At 36.7% G+C, this 22,038-nt stretch overlaps 1 protein-coding gene across 11 annotated transcripts; it reads left to right on the forward strand.

Annotated features, from left to right (window-relative positions):
- Positions 1-1,582: 1,582 nt before the first annotated feature.
- Positions 1,583-20,725, forward strand: LOC105039840 (DNA mismatch repair protein PMS1). 11 transcript variants are annotated; one of them, XR_012137676.1, is made up of 14 exons: positions 1,583-1,702; positions 2,004-2,255; positions 5,211-5,534; positions 5,899-7,092; positions 10,298-10,569; positions 10,685-10,811; positions 14,611-14,679; positions 14,862-14,935; positions 16,265-16,330; positions 17,075-17,178; positions 17,299-17,480; positions 19,098-19,198; positions 19,733-19,849; positions 19,974-20,725. XR_012137676.1 is itself a non-coding variant. In XM_073250403.1 (14 exons), the coding sequence occupies exons 1-13, from the start codon at positions 1,874-1,876 to the stop codon at positions 19,776-19,778; spliced, it is 2,829 nt and encodes a 942-aa protein (XP_073106504.1). In that variant the 5' UTR covers positions 1,591-1,873; the 3' UTR covers positions 19,779-19,806; positions 19,974-20,725. The 11 variants fall into 11 exon arrangements, 2 of the variants coding, with proteins under 2 accessions (XP_073106504.1, XP_073106506.1); XR_830996.4 differs by having other exon boundaries at positions 1,591-1,897; XR_012137652.1 differs by having other exon boundaries at positions 1,591-1,897; positions 2,010-2,255.
- Positions 20,726-22,038: the final 1,313 nt, after the last annotated feature.

Genomic DNA, 22,038 nt, shown 5'->3' on the forward strand with positions numbered 1-22,038 from the left:
TTGTTGTTACTGGATGCTACCAACAGCTGTTTTTGTGGCATATTTTACCATGTTTTGCTATGGATGGCGCATTCTGTGCTGACTGCTTAAGAACTGTCTCAAAAAAAAAATTGGGAGCTGTTTGTATGTAAATTAGGCTTGTGGAGAGAAGATACAAATATGATGGTACAAGTAGTAGCATTTCTCAGGCTGAAGAGGCCGAAACTTTAAGACTCCGTATGCTTGTTTATATCATTATATTAATGATCAAGTCGGTTCAAAAATAACCTTCATATAATTATGTCATGAAACTCTACTGTGTGAAGACAATATTAGGTGCCGAGTGTCACTTATTTCATGGCAAAAAGCCAGTGTTTCAAATAATGGTTATCACCGCAAGGCCCGAAATGAAACAGCTATGTTAATTAAATCCATCTAACTCCAGGCTACATCTGGGGTTCTATGATGGGCGACGAGACTTTGATGTACTTGAATGCAAAACGCAGGTATGAAGTTGTGTTTTGGATCCAATGTGTTGTTATTAGGATGGTCAACTTGAGCACCAAATTGATACCTGAAAATTTACCCAAGCAGGAGGACATGGCTCCATAGGATTTGTCCCATAGATTTTTGTATCATAGGATTCGCATTGGTCAGATAATTTTGCAGGTCCCACATAGAGAGAAGGCTGGGGCTGGAATTTCTCTCTGAGCTCATTCTAGATTTATGGTGTGGTGGCCCGATAGGTGCACTCTGTGGTTTGAACGTATCATGGTTTTAAGGAATTCGTAAAGGCAATGGGTGTGGATTTATGATACCATTACCAATGGTCCTTGGCGACAAAATGACACGATCCTGTCATTAATTGGATAACAGGAAAAGAGTTTGGATGATATGATGGGGTGCATGTTGCTAATCATGTTGTCCAGACCAAAGCTTAGATTTTTTTTCCCCCCTTCCCTTGGGGGAGGATCTCTTTGGTAAATATGAAGTATGGTAAATACTAATCCGGAAAGGTGTACGCTGGTGGTGGAGAAAACTCGGTGAAGCGGCAGAGCAAATACCTATTACGTAAAGACCCATTTATTTTAATATTTTTATTACTAATGCAAATTGGGATGTCGAGTGCCTTGAACTGGTCTTTGGTTGCGTTATGGCTGTTCATTTCCCAATTCGGTGCTTGTGATCACTGGGTTTGCTCCTCCGACCTAAAAATTTTCTTATGGAGATTATTATGGAAGCAGCTGCCTACAAATCAACAATACTTGCATTATGGTAAAAAAAAATTATTAGTTGGATCGTATTCATAATGGACCAATTCAATCAGAAATCAATAGGTGTACTAATGACATCTAATGATAATCTTTCCCTCGTTTTTTCTTTTTTTTTTTTTTTAATTTTAGTGCATGATATCCTTGGATGAATTTATTAGTGGATTATTATTATATGTATAATATTTTGATTGGACTGGTCTACAGTAGACCTGGTCCAACTGGTATTCTGTACTTAGGCCCAAAAATATACATTATCAGATTTTTTTTTTTTTTTGTCTTAGAATTTTAATTTTAATTTTAATTATTTTTATCTACTTATTTATTTATTTTAGTGCGCGGTTCTCCTGGGGAAGTCTGGTTGGCGGCGCCCATCGGGGGGCTCGATATCTTTCCCCAGAGGAAGATTTCTTTTGGCGCCAAACCATCGGTATAAGAGATCGATAACCTAGGTTTTTCCCGAGACCCTAAATCTCCGAGCGTCGTTACCAATTTCCTCTCTGTAATCACTCTCGCTTCCCACGATTTCCCATCCAGACCTCGATCGTGTCCGTTCCCGCGTCGCGGCCTGCTCTCCCGTTCCGACCTGGAAAAGTTTGATCTTTTTGAATCCCTTAGGGTTTATGCGTTCGGTTTTTGATCTCCATGTTAGCTGCTCTTTTAATCGTCTTTCTCTCTTCTACTTTTCTGGATTCCAGTAGTGAACTGAATTGATTTTTCTTCTTTTTTTTTTTTTTTTTGCTTTTACTGAAGGAATAGTTGAGCATGCAAAGTGAGATGGGAGGAGAAGGTGATTCTCCAGTTATTAAGGCCATCAATAAGGCAGTGGTTCACAGGATTTCTTCGGGTCAAGTGATTTTGGATCTTTCATCTGCGGTCAAGGAGTTGGTGGAGAACAGTTTGGATGCCGGTGCGACCAGCATTGAGATAAGTCTCAAGGAATACGGTGAAGAACATTTCAAAGTTATAGATAATGGCTGCGGCATCTCACCCAGTAATTTTCAGGTATCTTGGCAATTTTATACGAGTTATAAGCGGTAAATTTTACTCTCTAGTTCATCGAATGGTTACTGTTTGATGTATTTTTTCCCCCTCTCCTGGATTATGGATATTACAATTGCTGATAGCTCAAGGTTAAAGAGGCTACCTAAGGGTTGATGGGTATCCTTTTAACCTCAATGTAGATTCTGTCATCGGTAGAATCATAAGCGCCAAATAAGACAAGTAGATGAAGCTTGCTTTCTATATTTGACCCCCTTCAAAGTGTCATTTTTTACATTTCCGAGAAGAAACAAGGTTCATTTCTATGAGACATGCCCAGAAATTTCTTGATGTCGACCTTGATTTAGTACCTATGTGAATCCATATAGGTCGTGGATTTGGATGGACTTACAAAGTAATATTATAATTTCCGCCTTCGTGATGGATTTACTATAATATACTATTCATTTCACCTCCCTATTTTGTTCTCATCTTTGTTCTTGTCTACCTCATCAAGCAAATAATCCAAAAGACGGGTTCTAAATCAATGTATCTTGTGACTGGAGTACTGGAAAAGCTTGAGGCATTAATGACGTCAAGAAGATAGTTATAATTTAAGAGTAATAATCCTTACAAGACCTAAAAACTCTCCATCTCAGACTTTATCCTCAACATACTGTTAAACAGGTTTTGAGCAGAATATGGGTGGCCAAGGGGTTGCCCAGCACTTAGGCAGTAGGCCACATTCTAAGTGGCTGCCCAGATTTCGAGATGGCAAAAAGTAAAACAACAGAAACAAATATATAAAGAGAAATCATAAATATTTATTGCAAAAAAAAAAAATTGAAATACGACATGTTAGCTAATATGTGGTAAGTTGTTGGGAACTACCAACTTGGCACCATACAATATTAATTCATGAATCAGTCTTGTCCTCTATACTTAAACATGAAGAAAATCTTTTTAAGGCAAATTTGTAGGCAACCCTGTCTAAGCAGCCATCTTATCTATTTACCAACCATTAGTCAATAAACTACAAATCTCATAACTACAGGTGTGATCTTTGAGTTGTGTTATAAATTGTTTGGGACTGAGACATAAAATCTAAATTATCTGTTTGAATTTCTTGAAACCCTAAATATATGTTCATTATATGGATTCTTTGAAAGCTGGGAGTGGTCTTCTTCCCCAATATTTTGCAATACTACATTCAACTCACATGGTTCCAATGGTAAATGGTGATGTGGTGTGAGATAATATCTATTAGTAGCCTATCAGAATAAAGAAGCTGAAAGTTAATTTGGATTGAAGTCATAGAAGTATCTTTGGACGAACAGCCTTTTGTTGAAGGTCATGCAACATGGTATTAATATGAGAGATTGTTGATGAAATGTCTTGATAGAGGTGGTTGTGAAATTGAGTTTGAACTGGAGGCTAAATTCTTTCCATAGAAAATTGGATGTCCAAATAACTTTGAATGGGTTATTATGAACCATTCCCGCAGAATGTGGTTGAGGTGATATAAGCAGCCACTTATTTAAAAAAGACGGAAATCATCATTGTTTAAGAAGAGTTCATATTATGATGACAAACAATAGTTAGGCTCTGTTTGGTTGCTAAGAAAGTGGGAGCAAAGAAAGTCTTCTTTATTCCATTGTTCGGCAATAAAAGAAAACCCAAGGAGACAATAATAAGAAGAAAGTGAGGAGCCAAAGTTTTCTCTGCAGAACTAAAAGATTCCCCCCCAAAGCTTTTCTAACAGGAACCAATTATGGAACAAAATAACAGCCAGCTACTGAATTACAAGAACTTGGGGCATGTGCTAGCTACCTTCTCAACAATTTTCTCTACTGATTGTTTGGTTCGACAAAGAATGAGAAAATTCTTAATTTTCTTCTGTCCTGTTAATTTTTCTCTCCTTCGCTTTCTCAACAACGGCAGAACCTTACTGCTTTCAATACCAATTACATAAGTTTGTGCGTTCACATATGAATCAAAGAACCAGAGGATATTTCAAGGATTCTATTTGGTTTGAAAGATTACTTGCAGGCACTTTTTTCACGCAGGCACTTTCTTCACTAGTAGAATTCATGGTCCCTAGTCAAAAGGGGTAGTCTATTGCACAAATTTGCTGAAATCACAAGTTGCATGGTAAAAGGATGTTTGCAAGAATGATTAAGATCTAAGAAAAGGAGGCTCAAACAAATCTTGAATTAACAAATTTTACTTCATGACTTGTCAATTTGCGATCTATTTATGTGCTAAATTAAAGAGTCAATAACAATGTCTTGTTTGGAACCATGATTTTAAGTGCTGGCCTATGCTAGTTCATGCAAGTTGACATGCCCTGTCTGGGCAAGTACCGATACCTCACTCTGTGTCAGCAAAACACTTATTAGGTCCTTCATTTTTTATTTTTTTAACTAGAGAAGGCTTTAACCCCTTTTATTTTGTTTCAACCACTGGGTGACATGCCCTGTCAGCAACACATTGATCCTTGCTTGGAATGCAAAAAGACAAAACAAGACCATAGCTAATTATGGGTCACAATTTTAAGAAAGGTGAAGTGGAGTTTTAAGTTGAATGTCCCATTGAGGTCAAAATATATTTTAGAAGTCTTGGTCTTCCTAGTCTAGTTCTTTTCCAAATAGTGTGAATATTTTGCTGTAGGCTTCTCATTCCTATGGCTACAATTACTTCATGCACTATTCTCCAATATGGAAACTATCTGGGAATTGTCTTTTTTTCTTCTAATGGTTTCACATGCATTTTGAGGATGTTTTACATATTTCTTTATCTATAAATGCTTCATACTTGTCGAACTGTTATGCATTATGGTCACTGTTCACTCATGTTTTTCTCGCTGCAAATTTAAAAGTTGTTATGCTTTTATTGATAATACAGCATTATCGTTCTTCTTGCACTGCTAGTAGTTTCTTTGGTTTTGTTAGCAATAACTATTCTCTCGACTTGCTGCAGGCCCTTGCTCTTAAGCATCATACATCCAAAATAGCAGATTTTTCTGATCTTCACACTTTGACAACATTTGGCTTCAGAGGAGAGGCACTAAGTTCCCTTTGTGCATTGGGGAAGTTGACTGTGGAAACAAGAACAAAAAATGAGTTTGTTGGCACACATTTGACATTTGATCATTCAGGTTTAGTAACAAATGAAAGGAAAACTGCACGCCAAGTTGGCACCACTGTGACTGTTGAGAAATTATTCTCCACTTTGCCTGTGCGAAGTAAGGAATTTAGTCGCAACATTCGGCGAGAATATGGAAAGCTTGTTTCTTTACTAAATGTGAGACAACCTCTCTCCACACTACTATAGGAATCATGTCACTTGTTATTTATGAACTTTATTTGTTAGTTTTGTAATTCCTCACTTAGTCTAAACTTTCAAGTCTCAACCCACTGTACTTGGTTAACTTATTACATGTAATTATGTTCTAAGGATCTTCTTCTTGGGTGGTTGTCTATTGTCTTACGCATTGCTTTCCCTGGTGGTTACTCTCCTTGCTGAAATTTTCAGTATCATTCATTTATGCATATGCATATGCCCTAATTTCTACTTTTCTTTTTTTTCTTTTTCAAAAAAAGGATTGTTGTTAATGCCTTCCCTGAAATAATTAATTGAATTTATTTTTTTCTTCATGTTTCATTAGGCGTATGCTATAATTGCAAGAGGAATCCGATTACTTTGCACGAACTCAACTAGCAGAAGTTCAAAAACTGTGGTGCTTAAAACTCAAGGAAGCAGTTCAATAAAAGATAATATCATAACTGTCTTTGGTTTAAACACCTTCCAGTGCTTAGAGCCTTTGAGTTTATGCATATCTGAAGGCTGCACCATCGAGGGCTTTCTTTCCAAGCCAGGATGTGGCAGTGGTCGTAATTTGGGAGACAGGCAGTATTTTTATGTAAATGGGAGACCTGTTGATATGCCAAAGGTCAGCAAACTTGTAAATGAATTATATAGACTCTCAAATGCCAAGCAATATCCCATTGCAATCTTGAATTTTATTATACCAACTACGTCTTATGATGTTAATGTAACTCCTGATAAGAGGAAAATGTTTTTTTCTGATGAGGACTCCCTTTTACGTTCTTTACGAGCAGCTATAGAAAAGATATATTCTCCTCATCAGTGCAGTTATTCTACCAACAAGATTAAGGAGCCTGAGAAAGAGGCAGATATCATTGACTCATATGTTTTTCATAATGATGAGGAGCCCTTGGCAACACCTGAATCTTCTAAAGGTGGTGGGCTTGTGGAAATCGCGTCTTGTGAGGAATTGGTTGTGGATGATTATACACAAAAGACACCGCTAGTGCAGAGTCAGGACTTCCATGAGAAATTGGGAACTGTTCAAGGTGGCAGAAACTCTCAACCAAAGGAATTTACTCTTAATGCCTGTGAGATCAACAAATCTGATAGTCTTTCTGCCTACCAGTATAAGCAGTCTAGTAGCTCTGCCAAATCAACTGCAAAAATTGATGGAAAGAGTGCAAATCACCCAAGAATAATGAAGAGCGACAAAATTTCTCATTCAAATCTTGTACAATCTTCTCTTACAAGCTTTGTGGCTCTAAGTAAGAGGAAGCATGAAAATAGATGCAGTGTGTTGTCTGAAATGCCTGTTCTGAGAAACGAAAATATTTCCTGTCAAGTCAGAAAAATAAGTTCAGAAATGCATGCTTCAGTCTCAAGATCCCATATGTGTAATGTTCAAGGGGATAATTCTCCTGAAGCCAGCACAGAAACATTAGAGGAGTACCATGTATCAGCGAATATCTCCAGCAGAGAGGAGATTTCCCTTTCTGGTAAATATGATATGTGTGACGGAGGATCTAGCGGGGTATGTCAAAATTTTTTGAATTCTTCATTCACCTTTGTTAGATATTCATTCATTTTATCTTGTAAATTGCATTCATTATTACCATCAAATCTTATCAACATAGACTAGTAATGTAATTGAAGCAGCTCCTAGTCCTACTGCGCTGTGCTTTCCTTGGTAACCTGTACTCAGGATTGGTTTATTGTCATTATTGAGCCACATTTAGAAACTTCTTATTGGTTAAGAGTCTTTAGATAATCATGTCCTGCGGTGTATTTTCATAGTGTCGAGGTTGAAGCAGGGTCTCAACTTTTAAGTTTTGAACCATGTTGGGCAAAGCAGTGTGTATTGTAACAACCTAATAGGATACCAATACCATAATGGAGGCTTGATATTTTCCATACGGTCTCATGGTACTATTTTCTTTGCCGATTCCAGAAATATACTTTGTCTCAACACTAAGGTGTATTATACTGATAAGGTACTAGTAGTCGTATGGGTCCAGGTACCAAGATTCAAAGCATCAGTTGAATCCTGAAAGTATTGTCAAAGTATACTCTTCAATACACCTACACTGTATTTGCAAAATCTAGCATGTGCCCGATGAGATTTTATGCTGACTCTTGCCAGCTATGCGTTGGAAACCTATTCTTCTGAATATTAAAATCTCAATTGCACCTTTTTGACCTAAGACTTCTGTTCTACTGATGGAACTTCATCTAAAGCATCGGTTTGCTAGTACTGAGCTGCTTGCATACCCTACTTGATACCTTTTCATGGGCTTTCTTATCTATTTGATTATCATTTAGCTTCATTGCATATGAGATGGTGTGCCTATTTGTTAATGCTCCTCCATATGTTCTTTATGTGGCTATCCTGCTATTTCTTTTATTTTAGATTTTGCTAATACATTGCATACCTCATGGACCTACATATAGTTCAAACTTTGGGTATCTGAGGCACGGTAGGTGCCAATACTGCACTAGTCAAATGAGGGATGTCTGATAGAGACCAAGTCCTCAACTCTTAGTTGAAACTTGAAAGTATGCTATAGGCGTATTAAGACACCATAGCACAACTTGTTTGAGATTTGATTACTTTGTGGTGATAAGTGGATGCATTTTCAACATTCGGATAAGAATTTTAATGCTACTAAATGAATGCAATATCTTAAAAACATATTAAAGATGAAACATTGTTGGTCAGCAGTAAGTCCAAGACACATCCAGGGCACTTTGGTCACCTGAACTAGCATTCTTTGATTTGTCTGACAAAAACTATGAAAAAGTTTAAGATAGATTGAGGTATTTGGGAGAGGGAGAATGATAAGCCAATTCACCCAAATGAGATAATGGCCAACTAACTTCCTAGGTTTGACTATATTCATGTGCAATTTGATTTGAAACTATTGTGTAGTTTTGTGGCATACTGAAGTATAGGCAGGTATCTGGAAATGCATACTGATCTTGATGAATATCAACATGCATACACTGTATAGTTTTGGCAACTTTTTGGCATGGTATACATCAGTCCAAGTTTTGCTATACCGACTCATAGCGACCACATCATATCATACCAGTAAGGTACCGGTACAACACCTTTGTTTGGTAGATGAGTCAACCCAGTCTGTACTGGTCTGAACTGAGTGAAACCACCCCATACTATTTGGTACAACCCAAAACCAGGATGCATAGCATACCATACTGACCCATATTGCCCCATTCTGGGTGGTACGATGATAAAAAATAAATAAAAAGGGATCAGATGCTATCTCGATAAGAGGCGTACTATACTGTAATAGCTGTACCATGCCAAACCGGTAACATAGCAGGACGATACTCAGTACTGAGATTGCAGACTTCGTTTCAGACCATGTCAACTTTTATTGCCTTGCTGATAACTCATCAAAATAGCAAGTTTCTTAGTGACAGCAGAAGACAATACAGTTGAGATGGGAACTTGTAAATAATTTAAGAGAAAATGGCATGAAGAACTAGCTGGTCATCTATATGAATTGAGATGGCATGCATCATCTAAGAGAAATTTTCTTTCTTTTACTATAGCCACAAATAAAGTCATGCTGTCACAATGTTCGTGTATAATGAAATAAAAGGGAAATAGAAGTTGCAGCTCCATTTTTGGTTGGATCATTTGTAAGTAAACTGTTCTATAGTATCTGCTACCTCCTCTGCTGTATAAACCTAGAAAAGACTTCATGCTCGTATCACTTAGCCAGAAAACCATGAATCACGTAGGTTATACATCCTAGAGAACAAAAACGTAGAAGAAGAAGACTACCTCCCAAAACTTAACACAAGTGCCAGCATGTGCCCTGAATCTCAGAGATCTCTTCGTTGCCCAAGTACTGCAAGAGAGCTCTGCTAATAACCTGATCCCCTTTAGTAAATGTCTCCAAGGCTCTTGGTGTAACCCCATACTGTAATAAATTAAACCCTTGTACATGACCTAAACTGTTCATCTCCATTTCTCTAGCAAGATTGCATAATTATTTCCTGTTTTCCTTTGTAAATAGGCATTGGATTAAGAGAGGACTTATCTAATCTATTTCATGTAGAAGGAGAGCTAATTCTTGTTTTCTGCTACCATTTTTCCACTCTTTCACTGGTTTCTTTAAGAACTTTGGAATGGCATCATAGCAAAAAAATATACTTTAGGAGGATTTTTGCAGAAATTGGTGGAATGACATGTGCACCATAGGACTTGTAAACATTACCATTGCTAGTTATCTCCTGTCAAAGGTGGGCTGAATCATTTGTCATGTTTTGCATTTCTGGCTTTGCACAGGAATATTTATTAGCAGACTATTAGTTATGCATCTAAGATTTTCAAAAAGGGTTAGATTGATATGTGAATATGATGTACCAATTAATGTACGATTTTTATCGTAGATGAGAATGTTAGCACATGTGAGCCCAACCATTGTTATTCTAAATATATTTTGAATCTGTATGATTCGGAGTACACTGCATTTCAGTTAACATTTGTGTCAAAGTTAGAATAGTTTAGCAAAAGTTTGGCATGAGATTGCACTTATGAGCTAGTAAAAATAGAATCAATTTAGGGATGCTCTGAAGCAAACTTATTAATTTTGATCGCTTCCTATATATTTTGCAATGATACTGTATCTTCTTTTTCTTTTTCTTTCATATTGGAAGTATAATTGTTTGTAAAGCTGCACTGAATGCAATGTTACCCTCCCTGGCAGAATTCAGGATTACAGGATAATCCATTGCTTGCTTGGGCAAACTCGGAATATTCACCTGACAAAGATTTGGAAATAAAGTCAGCAAAACTCTCAGGCGATCCTTCAGAGCTTGAATCACAATACAATATTAATGACACTTTAAAACCTTGTTCCCTCATGACTACATCTTCATATTTGCAATTTAATATCAGTGATCTTAGAAGAAGAAGGCAACAGAGGCTCTCAAGATTATGTTCAAACAATTCATCAGATGATGGAAAAAGGATTGCAAGGTAATTGAACAATCTATCCTTTACATTATATAGAGTTAGAAAACTACTTGCGTCATCTTTATGTCCAACTACAACTTTTTTCCTTATTGTTTTTACTTGATTCGCTGTGTCATAGGTGTTATACCGCTGCAACACTTGCGAATTCTCAACCAGAAAATGATGAGGGAAAAGCATGCTCTTTAGCGGCAGCTATTGTTGAGTTGGAGAGATTTTTCAGAAAAGAAGATTTTGGACGTATGGAGGTAGTCACATACAATCTGTCAATTATTGTCATAGAGCGTATCATGCTTAGATGAATAACACCAGGTGTTTATGATGGACTTCTTTCAGTTTCTTGCCCTTGCCACCGCTCTCGGCTTTTGGGCATGGAGGTCAGAATGGGCATGTTAATATAATGCTAAAAGCAAAATGTGCTTCTAGATTTGAGATTTGTTTAACATCATGTAAACTAGTTTTCATGAAAACCATTAAGGTTTTGTATGTGATGCTTTTGCTATAAAATCTAGCAATTCCTAGCATCTTTTGTCTATCAATATATGGTCTGACATGTTGGCTGGAAGACCTGTGATGTGGGGAGTTGAGAAAGATCAGAGAGAGCAAAAATTTTCAGACTTCCCATGTCTTTAATTTATTGGGAGTTTATGAAGTAGATTTTGTTATGGTATCCCATATTTTGTATCATTGTTATACTCTCCTGCATGATCACTCCAGCCTTCCTAACAGTGATATTTTAGTTTAATATTGTTCGTCCAGACTTCCCATCTTTATATAGCATTTTGAAGCATCTGTTTTCCTGATTGAAAAACCATTGTTTGCTGGAATCTGGAGGAGGAACAGAGAAAAGAATGACATATTTTAGAATTACTATAACAGATCAGCTTTTTATAGGAAATTGGTGACATGATTGGTGGTTAGAGTTCTGGATTTCAACTATGGTAAGTTTTCATACACTACTTTAATCAGCCAAATTTTCAGTTGAAGTTTGGTTGCCCCAATTTGCTGGCATTATGTATCGAATTAAAACATATAACAAACACTTAGGTCCAGTTTGGATGATGGAAGGTCTTATCGACTGATAAGATATTCCAGCAGGGCATCACCTTTGAAATTTACCATAGAAAGATACTTGGAGGTGATTGGAGAGGCCAGTGAGTAACTGATCCTATTTTTTGGAATTAGATAAATCACATCATAGAAGTGATTAGTTGTCCCAAAAGAACAGGGGTTGTTTAGCAACCACGGTAACCCCTACCTCTTTCCACCATAGAGTCCCAGTCATGTTTTAAAAAAGAGAAAGGCTCCGTTAGAAGAGTGATCAGATCTTGCAACACCTGATCAGATCTTCCAACATCGGAACCAGCCCTTAGTGACTTGCCTATCCATTTTCGTAGACAAGTTTGTTGTATACTGTTAGCTGATTGTTTATAGTTTTAGTCCTATTTTGGTAGCCCATCTTAATTATCTCAAAGTGCTTGTTTCACTAATCAGACCGGGGACATTTGTTATATGTATGGGTAGTTATTCCCTTTTCTTTCTTTTGGAATGTTTAAGGCTGCAAGTTTATAGTTCCATCCAAAAAGAAAAAAGATGGTGCAAGCAAGGTTCGTCGAACCGTCCCAAACTGCCAATTCAAGGCATGCTGAATTGTACTAGTGGCCGATCGTGATGGATCCGGCATTTAAAATGGAACACGAGCAAGGATGGGGGGAGGGTCAAGGAAAGAGAGGAAAACAAAAGGGGGGGGAGGAGAGGGAAAGGTTGGGGTGGCTGCTGGATGCCCGCCGAGGTTTCCAGAGCTTTGGCCTCCTTCGGAGAGAGGAGAATAGAGAGAGAGTGGGAGAGTGTGGGGAGGCCGATGCTGGCTGTCGAAAGGCCGTAGAGAAAGGGTTGTTGACTTCGCTATGACTTAGCAAAAAAAAAAAAATGTAAATCGCAATCAAAAGAAGAGGAATGAGTTGCCTCTGTATCAATTTGATGGAGGGTGGGGAGGAAGATATGGCCAGTGGCCTCCGTGGCCCTCTGGCGGCCACCACCTGCCTCCCCGCCTTTTTTCTTTCCCCATTCCCTTCTTCCCCCCTTCTCTTTTTCTCTTTGATTCTCTCTCTCTCCCGCTACTCCAATCATCCGAGGGCCTCCGCGGCCCTTCGGTGGCCACAGTCGGCCTCCCCGCCCTCTCTCCTCTTCTTCACTCCCTCTCCCTCCCCTCCATCTCTCTCTTTTTTCCTCTCTTCAGTTCTCCCTCTCCCCTACTCTCTCTGCCATGTTGGTTCGTGGTGGGCACGAGGGCATACCAAACAGTGCCACTGGCCAACTAGTACAGGCCCCAATATCGGCATACGAACCTTGGGTGCGAATATATGTTTTTAATGCTTATTTAGGTTATAAATGAACAACTATTTTAAGCATTGTATATTTTGTTTGAATCCATTAATAATTTGCATTATATCACATTCTTCAATCTAAGGTCTTGTGCACATTGACAGTTGAAACATGTAGCATTTTAATGGACACTTCGTAGGGAAGTGAAGATTGATGTAAAGCTTCGGTTTTCCCCTTATCTTGACTATATTGGATGGGTTTTTAGTGAAAGAATTGACATTTTTGGAAACTTATGATACTTCTCTAATGCAATATGGATCCTTATTTATGTGTTGTCATAGAGAATATATAATGCTAGACCAAAAATTATCAATAAAATAAAATTTTCAAGAAACGGAATCCTACAGGAAGATGCTCTTTTTTTTTTTTTTGGTATGTTTTATAAGTTTAATTATATCCTCTGCCTCACTATACCCCGGGTACTATATTGTATTTGTCAGTTTGCGATGACAGTTAAAGCAATTAACCAAAACAACATTAATGCATATTGATAAATGAACTCGCAAATTAGGAAGTTATTTATGATGCTGTGGCTCGACAACTTGATATTTTAGAATTCAGGTATGGTGTGGATTAATACTTTTGCATGCAAGTGTGTCATAAGCCCATACAGAGGTGCTGCACAAATAGAGTGAATTTTTGGATGACATCTAGAAAAGTAGAGGCTTGGAAGCCAGTAAAAAATATTGCTTGCAGCTTAGAAACACGTTCTGGGAATCTAGGCAGTGATGAGGAGTACCTTGGTCACCGTGGGTGTTTTTGGTCAATTTGATTTTTGAAGTGTTATGGTTAAATTCTTGCAAGTCCGGGGTTAAGATAAGCATATTTTGGAGAAAGGACTGAATAGATTCTGTTGCACGTGTTATTTGGGGTTTGGCATGTGACAGTGCTATCTATCAGATGGCAACAGGTAGGATATGCCAGTCACATGCCTGGTCATATGCAAAGCTCATAATTAAAAGAATGGGTCTGTGCCAAGGAGAATGATTCATGAAGTATGACCGTACAATGCAGCAGTATAGACCCAATTACCATGCCATAACTGGCCGGCATGGTATGTACAACATTACATTATAAAATGATGCGTACCATCACCTAAATCCTTCATTTAGAGTTTTATCATTTTTAGTCTTACTACATGGTTGAGTTGGTTTTTCTCATCAGGGTTATATTCTTTCATATAGAAAATATTTTACACAGAAAACTTAATTATTTACTCAATATCATCACCATTTCCCAATAAAATATGGGGTTGGTTACTGAGCTGAACTCAAAGCTGAGAAGGATCAATGGACTGAACTGCTTTTACAGCCAGTCATTAGTATGATGTAAACCCCTAAGAAATTCTCACCAAATTCCCAGTGCAGGCAAATCTAGGCAAAAGAAGGCCTTGCAGTGAAAAATATATGCTACATGGCAGATGGGAAGAGCTATCTGATTAGCTGTTAAACCTAAGAGTTGGTAGATGGATTTTTGCTGTGTCTTTAGTGCAGTTGAGTGACGCTTGTATGTGATCAGAGATACCTATACCCTTATCTCTTCGTTTGATTTATTTTTTCTTTTTTCTCTTTACATGTTCATTGCTCTTGCTTAGTTTTAATTACTCAGTTTATCTGAGCTTTGATTTTTTTTTTCTCCTTTTAATGTGAAGACATGTTTCAGGTTGTTGGGCAGTTCAATCTTGGATTTATTATTGGAAAGTTAGATGATGACTTATTTATTGTAGATCAGGTGATTTTTCTTTTCTTTGACATCAAAGTATTGTGCACATGCGAAGATTGTTAGTGCATAATGTGTGACTTGAATCCAAAAGTCCTAATGATGACCATTTACATGGCATGGTAATTAGATTATGCTATGTGCATCGAATTTGAGCTGACAGTTTCACAACCTTTTGCTCTTATTATCTACAGCATGCTGCAGATGAAAAATGTAATTTCGAGCAACTCTCACAATCAACCACCTTGAACCTACAGCCCCTACTTCAGTGAGTATGGAGAGCATCATTTTGATTAGTTCTAAATCTATGTGATCTTTTTGTGATAAAAGTGCAAATTTGTGATATTCATAAGAAACTGAAAGTAGCTAAATAATTAACATAGGATCATCTCTTCAGAAACTAAGCTTGCTTGGATGTGATACCTTATTAAGGGAAATCACTACAACAAGCCATCCTATGCTTCCTATGTGCTCTCCAGCATAAAAGATGTATATGATTACTAAAATATCTAGGCTGTGGTTTTATTTGGAATGTAACAATAACCAGGGGCAGAAGGGTAGCAGCAACTATCATGGTCTGCAAGTGACTTGCTTATTCCAATCTATTTTTTATTAAATCAGGCCTATTACCTGAGCATCACCAAGAAGTTAACTGTTGCCCATTATTGATCATCCAATCACCCATTGAGCCCTTCTGTACCACCAATAGCTTCCACAAAAACCTAAAAGCAGCATTATCAAACCCTTAAAATTGTTATAGTTGCCAAAAATATTCAATGTGTCCTACTTCATCTGACAGGACGGTAAACACTGGTTTTCCTAACCCTAAAGGTTGACCCAGTCATTTACATGCCATCTCTTAAATAGAATTTATTGGAGCAGTCTACCAAACAAACATGATTTATCTTATAAAATCTTACTGTTAAGTTTCCAAGTGCAGCACAAAAGATTGGGATACGCATTCATTATTATTTTGTTCAATACAAAGTAAATTATGGCAGGTATTCTCGTAGTTGGTTAGACTAAGATGTGCATAGGTTGTCAGTGCCACGCTCTCTAGATCCCGAGTACTAGAATGACATCATAGAAAGCAATACTAGGAAGAAAAATTAAATTTTTATTTTTTGGTTAGATAAATATATAAACAGAAGGTGTTTTATATGTACTATTTGGTTTTTCAAGAAACTGGCATCTGGTTAGAAAGAGGTGTAACTTTTACAAAGATTAAAGAAATGCAAGTCCCTTTTTTTTCTTAAAAAGGGCTTTAAACTTAACCAAAAAAAAGATCTTTGAAATGTCTTTTCTGTTTTCTTATTCCATTTCTTGCTAATTAATGGTGAAAGTGATGGTCATTGAAGTATCCAAAACTGTTGGCCCACAAAATGCATATATTTCTTAATCCTCCAGAACTTCAATTGAATACTTGTAACTTGTATGTGAAGCAATGCTTGTAGTAGCACTGTTGTGTGTGTGTGTGTGTTTTTCCTTCTCAACTTGTAACCTGGTCACAAGGGCAATGTTTTATCGAGTCGAATTTGTAATTATTTATTTACGTCTTCACTCTTCTTTTTCTTTTGTAATGCATGTATATATTTAGGCCAATGAGGTTGGAATTATCACCAGAAGAGGAAGTAGTAGCTTCTATGCACATGGAAGTAATCAGGTATATATTTTGTTTGCACACTTCTCCATGTAATTCAAGTTAGGATCTCTTTGTCAGTCACTTATAATTTGTACTATGGTGCTGGATTCATCTTCAGAGAATTGCTATGCCATCTATCTTTGCTAGAGATAGAAAAGTTTTGTAGTTTTCTTATTTTATCATGGTTATTGCTAGTAAAAGAGTTATCATAAATTAACCATTCATTTTAGCCTGGTTGTATTGGTTGGGTCTTGTTCTCCTTTCATGTAAGGTTCATTTTTGCTGAGATTCAAGAAGCCAATGCAGATTCAGTTAGCCTTAGTTCTTTTTATTATTATTATTATGTGGGGCCCAGATGCTATTTTGGGCATTACTTCCCCTTCCACTCTCTGCCACACTTGCTCGAGGTTGCCAGGTTACAAGAAGTAGGAGGCAGAACATAGAAAATGCATGCTTTGCCTTAAGAAACTGCATTTCCTTTAAAGGTGACTTCGATCTTGGCATAATCATTCCTTCCCATGAATATGTTACATGATATAAACTACTATTTACCTCTTTAGTACTACCTACAAAGTATAGTTGTTCTAACCCCCTGTGGTTGTTTCAGACTTTCAGCCCCACAAAAATTCTTATATGCAAAACTTTATGAATTTGTTGAAGAGTCAAGATATTCTGTTTTTCATTGCATTTATCAAATTTCAGCATTCTTAATCTGAGCCGTGTATCTATTGCATGTGCACTTACAGTTTCTTTGCTTTTTATAAGGGGAAATGGTTTTGTGTTGATGGAGGATGCTCATGCCCCACCTGGCCATCGATTTCTACTGAAGGCTGTGCCATTCAGTAAAAACATAACATTTGGAGCTGAAGGTAATCATGCTTATAGATTTGAATTGGTGGTTCTGTAGTTACTGTATTATATCCCAGAATTAAGGAGTATTCGAATAAAATATCCTATCTGGAGTTTTTGTTTTGTTTTCCCTGACACAGACGTGAAGGATCTTATTTGTACCCTTGCTGATAGTCAAGAAGATTGCTCGATAATTGGCAGTTACAAAATGGACACTTCTGATTCTATATGTCCATCAAGAGTCCGTGCTATGTTGGCTTCACGGGCTTGCCGGACATCTGTTATGATTGGTGATCCACTGACAAGAAAAGAGATGCAGCGGGTAACCAATAAGACTTAATGGACAACAAATTGACATGTCTACATTACTCCTAGTATATTTTATGACTCATTTGAAAACTTGAGCTTGTTACTTTTGACATATCTGAGAATTTGTTAACTAATAATGCAGTCCTGTGATAGTCAAAAGCATTCTAAAGAATGTTCATGTTTTTCCACTTGTATAAGTAATAAAAGAAATATCAATGCTTGTTAAAATTATTTTGATATATATTTCCATTTGTTTAGTTAGCAGTGGTATGATAAGTACTCAAAGACGTTGTCAAGTGGCAGAACAGTGACAATGCTAGAGGAGACTTTTGGTTGCAATTCCAGTGTTTAGACATTCATGGTGTTTTATGTTTGTCTGTTGGTGGCTTTGTTATGAGAGTTTCTTCATCCTTGTTGTGTAAAGAAATCTTTAGCATTATCTAAGGCATGAGAAATTTTTAATTGTCATTAATCCTAAAGGAAAGGCCAGAGCCTAGGTAGTAGATGATTGACCTCCCTATGGAAGTAGCTGGCATCTTGATCAATTCAAATGAGTTCAACTAACATAGAAATAGGATGAAGGTTTTGGACCCTGTTAACATTGTATTTGCAGAGCTAACTGCATGCCTTCCTCCATGTTCATATCCTCAGAAGGCTAATATTGGCTCAAGGTGAGCCAACTGCAATTGCCTGCATAGCCCTTGGCTAGCTCAGATTGCAACAAACTACTTAGTGACTTGGATGGTGGACACTATACAATGTAGATGGTTTGTAAATTCAAGAATTAGAATGCTAAAAGTATTGGGGAAAATCAAAATTAATGTGGAGTATTGATGCATCCCGTTTAGAAAATGATTCTTATAGTAGCATGTATTAAATGGATAATATCAAATTAAGACATTATTAGTTGTATCTTGCATTGCTGGATTGGAACAGTTGCTCCATTTTGAAGTGCTTCAGAAATAGACGATAAAATGCAGAATGTATGTTGGCCTGTTTCAAAGTTAAAGGGTGAGCTGCAAGCTCTTTTAGGCAATGATGTTGATCACTGATCAGGCACAGCTGCATCAAGCACTTAAGCATATGGTCACACTTAGACATTTAATTTCTTCCCATATTTGGATAATTGGCTGGTCTTTCCTGGTTTACCTAATACCATGTTTGCAATACAACAGCTCAGATGTCCTGCATCATTACCCGAAAGAGCATTTTAATACTTGGAGGTGTTTTGTGTAAACCAGGAGAAAAACTTCTCTTGAAAATCTTAGAATTACTCATTTGAATATAAGTTCGGTATTGCTTTCAGAATCGGGTAGACATATATTGGCAGAACTTAAGGACTTGGATAAGCATTATAAGCCCCAGTAACAGTGAGGAAACTTATCTTTCCATAATATGCTTGCAACTTTTCTGTATTTTATTCTGTGATAAACTACAGGATGCAAATGACATAATTAAACCGAACCTATTTACTTATATATGGCATATGAGTGACTTTTACCTTTTTAGTGTTCCTATGAAGCCAATATTTGTGTTTGATTTCTGTGAGTCCACCAGTTCTATTATATAATTGTTCAAGTGAGTAGATACTTATCTAGGTTACTTTCTGTGACCATCATTTTATCTTCAGATACTTCATAATTTGGCGGACCTCAAGTCCCCCTGGAATTGTCCACATGGTAGGCCAACCATGCGTCACCTTGCAGACTTGATCAGTATTCACAATGCAAGGTTAGTATTTGCTGACTACATCTGTTTCTTATCTGACAATTACATTCTTGTAAGCACTGTCATAAGAACCAGCCAAGTTTGAACCTATAGCCTCAAAGATGGGAGCGTCCTCCTTAACCATTAATGGATCAGAAGCAATGTGCTTCCATGAACCCATTTAACAAAAATGCAGTTTCTTTATGTACTGATAAAGAAAAGAATACATCGTTTCCTTTCTTTTTTCTGTCTGTCCTGAGATTTTTGTTCCAAGTTATTTTCCATGCTGCAGCCATGGTAACATGCACTCAGCAGCAGAGATTATCAATTACCTCGAACCATGTTTCTGATATTATAGCTAAAAATAGATGACTTCTAGAGCACAATGCACAAGTGTAAATGAAAATGAAATTTCAGAATGAGCCCATTACCATGGTCTTGCACTTAAGCAGTCTGCAGGGCATTTAATTTTGGTGGTACAGGGGCTTCTTAAACAACCAATAATTTGCTTTTTGGGAACTTGTGAAATCTGAAAAGTGACATACTATTGGATGGTAGGATGAACAGAGGACCTAATATGAGAATCCCTCTCCCACGGGAGTAGAGCTGAACCAATTTCCATGTATCAAGAGGTAACCTTAAGACTGGGCGGATCTCCATTTCTCCCCTGTGACGGTATATGAGTAATCACTTCCTCAGTGTAATATGTAGAATCTTTAAAACATATCTCAGGGGCTTCTTGTCAGTGGCATTCGCACACTTCTTGCATAACATTGACATGAAATTTATGTCTTTGCAGATTAAAAGCGGACTGATTTCTCATCTGTTTTTCACCCCTGTAGACACTCGTGGTTTTTGTTGCCTTGTATTCAAGATTTGTGATCTTGTTGGAGGTGATGTTGATGCTTTATTGTATCTGTATCAGCATTATTAATTGAAACAGAAAAAAAGTTTTGTTTTTTTTTTTTAAAAAAAAAGGGAAATGAAGTTGAATTGATTGCCACATATACTATGGGAACCATTAGCCTCTGTGCAATCCCGGCATGACACTCTCAGGAAAGCTTTTAAGGTGCAACACAAGCAGCACAGCATTCCTATTGTTCATGAATAATTTAGGAAGTAGAATGCTGTCTTTGTTTAAAGTTTTGTCGCCTCATTAGTCAGCGCAGTTCATCATTTCCGTGCCTCTAATACACACTTTTTGTCTTTGGTGGGGGAGTGGGGGACACTGTGGTGGTTACTGCTCCCGTAGATCAAGTTGTATATATTCCTTTTGAAAGGTGATCTATTCCAGTTTTTCAGTAAAATTTTATATAGTTGGCTTACTTGATGGAGAGAATGCGACTCCAGTGACTCAGACAAGTCAAGGCGGACTTGGACCATGTGAAAAATTATTCTTGTTGCAAGACAATGGGCTTCTGTTATTTCTCTTGTACTGTACATGAGAATATCGAAGCCTCAAACATTCTAAATCTCAGAGTCCTCAAGGATATCTGAGAAATGGAAGTGTTCAAAAATCTTTTTGTGAATAGATCGATTGGGAGGCAAAGATATAGCATGGATTGTTGTGATTCTTGATTTCATTTAAGTGTTTTCCCTTACTCATGTAAGTTAATAAATATACTCCTAAATGTGTGTTCTTCCCTGCTCTCTTTCTCTCTCTCCATGGATAAGGGAAGCGAGGAATGTATAGATCTAAGAATGATTGTGGCAAGGCGTGAGGAGGGACGAGGAGTCTGCGTTTGATATTTTAACATAGATGTATAGAGATTGATATACCCAATCAAAGTTTAATATAAATCCTACTGCCATTATAGTTTTTTTTATTTTGTTGGTGACAATGGTAATTCGTTTCAAAATGCGCGTATTGCAGGAAGTTGGCGCCAGCAAAAAACGCTGCTAATGGTCGCAGTTCCTATTTACGTGGTAAGAGTTGTCGTATGAGTATAAACTATAAAAAAAAGAGTCATGTTGTTGTACGCAGGGTGCAATCGGGTTGGATGGTTAGAGGCTCAAGTTCAATTTAATTTAAAATATTTAAACATAAAATTTGACTCGATTAAAAATAAATTATGTACATATCTTTTTAAATATTATAATTTATGAAAATATATTATCAAAATTAATATTTATTTGTATGTCTTTATGAAACACTTATTATGCATGTATTTTTTTTTTTTTATCTTGTAATTATATTTATACCATCTAACGTCATTAAGAAATTAACGATTTTTAATTTAAATGACTAAAATATTTTTAATGGATAGACATGCAAAAAAAAATATTTATAAAGGTAAATATATAAATAGTAACTTGACGAGGAAATTTATGCAATTTCACATATTTAGAAAGATTTATATTAAAAAAATTTAAATTTAAATTTATTTATTTTAATTTGTTTGAATACTAAGATTGTTCTCGTACTCGATTCTTAATATTTTTTATGAAAATATTGCTTAGAAAAAAGATAATATACCCTCTCCTTCTCTAAAAATAAATAAATAAAATTGTTCATGGGTTTGATTCAAGCTGTATTTTCTAAGTTCACTTCTACATATGTCAAGATTTCACATATTAGCTCGCTCAAGATACGTAAGTTTAAAAATAGGAACTTGACTTTAGAGATTGGCTCATTTCATAGCTTGCTTGGCCATACTAGAGCTATGCCGACTCAGATTGCTTTGTTTTTGCAGATTTTAGAATATTGAAGGATTTTGATTTGTAAATTCAAGCAAAAACAATATAATCCTACATTTTACAAGTTCCTTGCATTAGACAAGAACACCACCAAAAATAACAAGAAGAAAGGAAAAAAAATGAAAGGCCTTATGAATTTTGTATAAAAATCTACTTTATCATTAACT

The sequence above is a fragment of the Elaeis guineensis genome, chromosome 1, assembly GCF_000442705.2.
Source record: "Elaeis guineensis isolate ETL-2024a chromosome 1, EG11, whole genome shotgun sequence".
Taxonomy (NCBI): Eukaryota; Viridiplantae; Streptophyta; class Magnoliopsida; order Arecales; family Arecaceae; genus Elaeis; species Elaeis guineensis.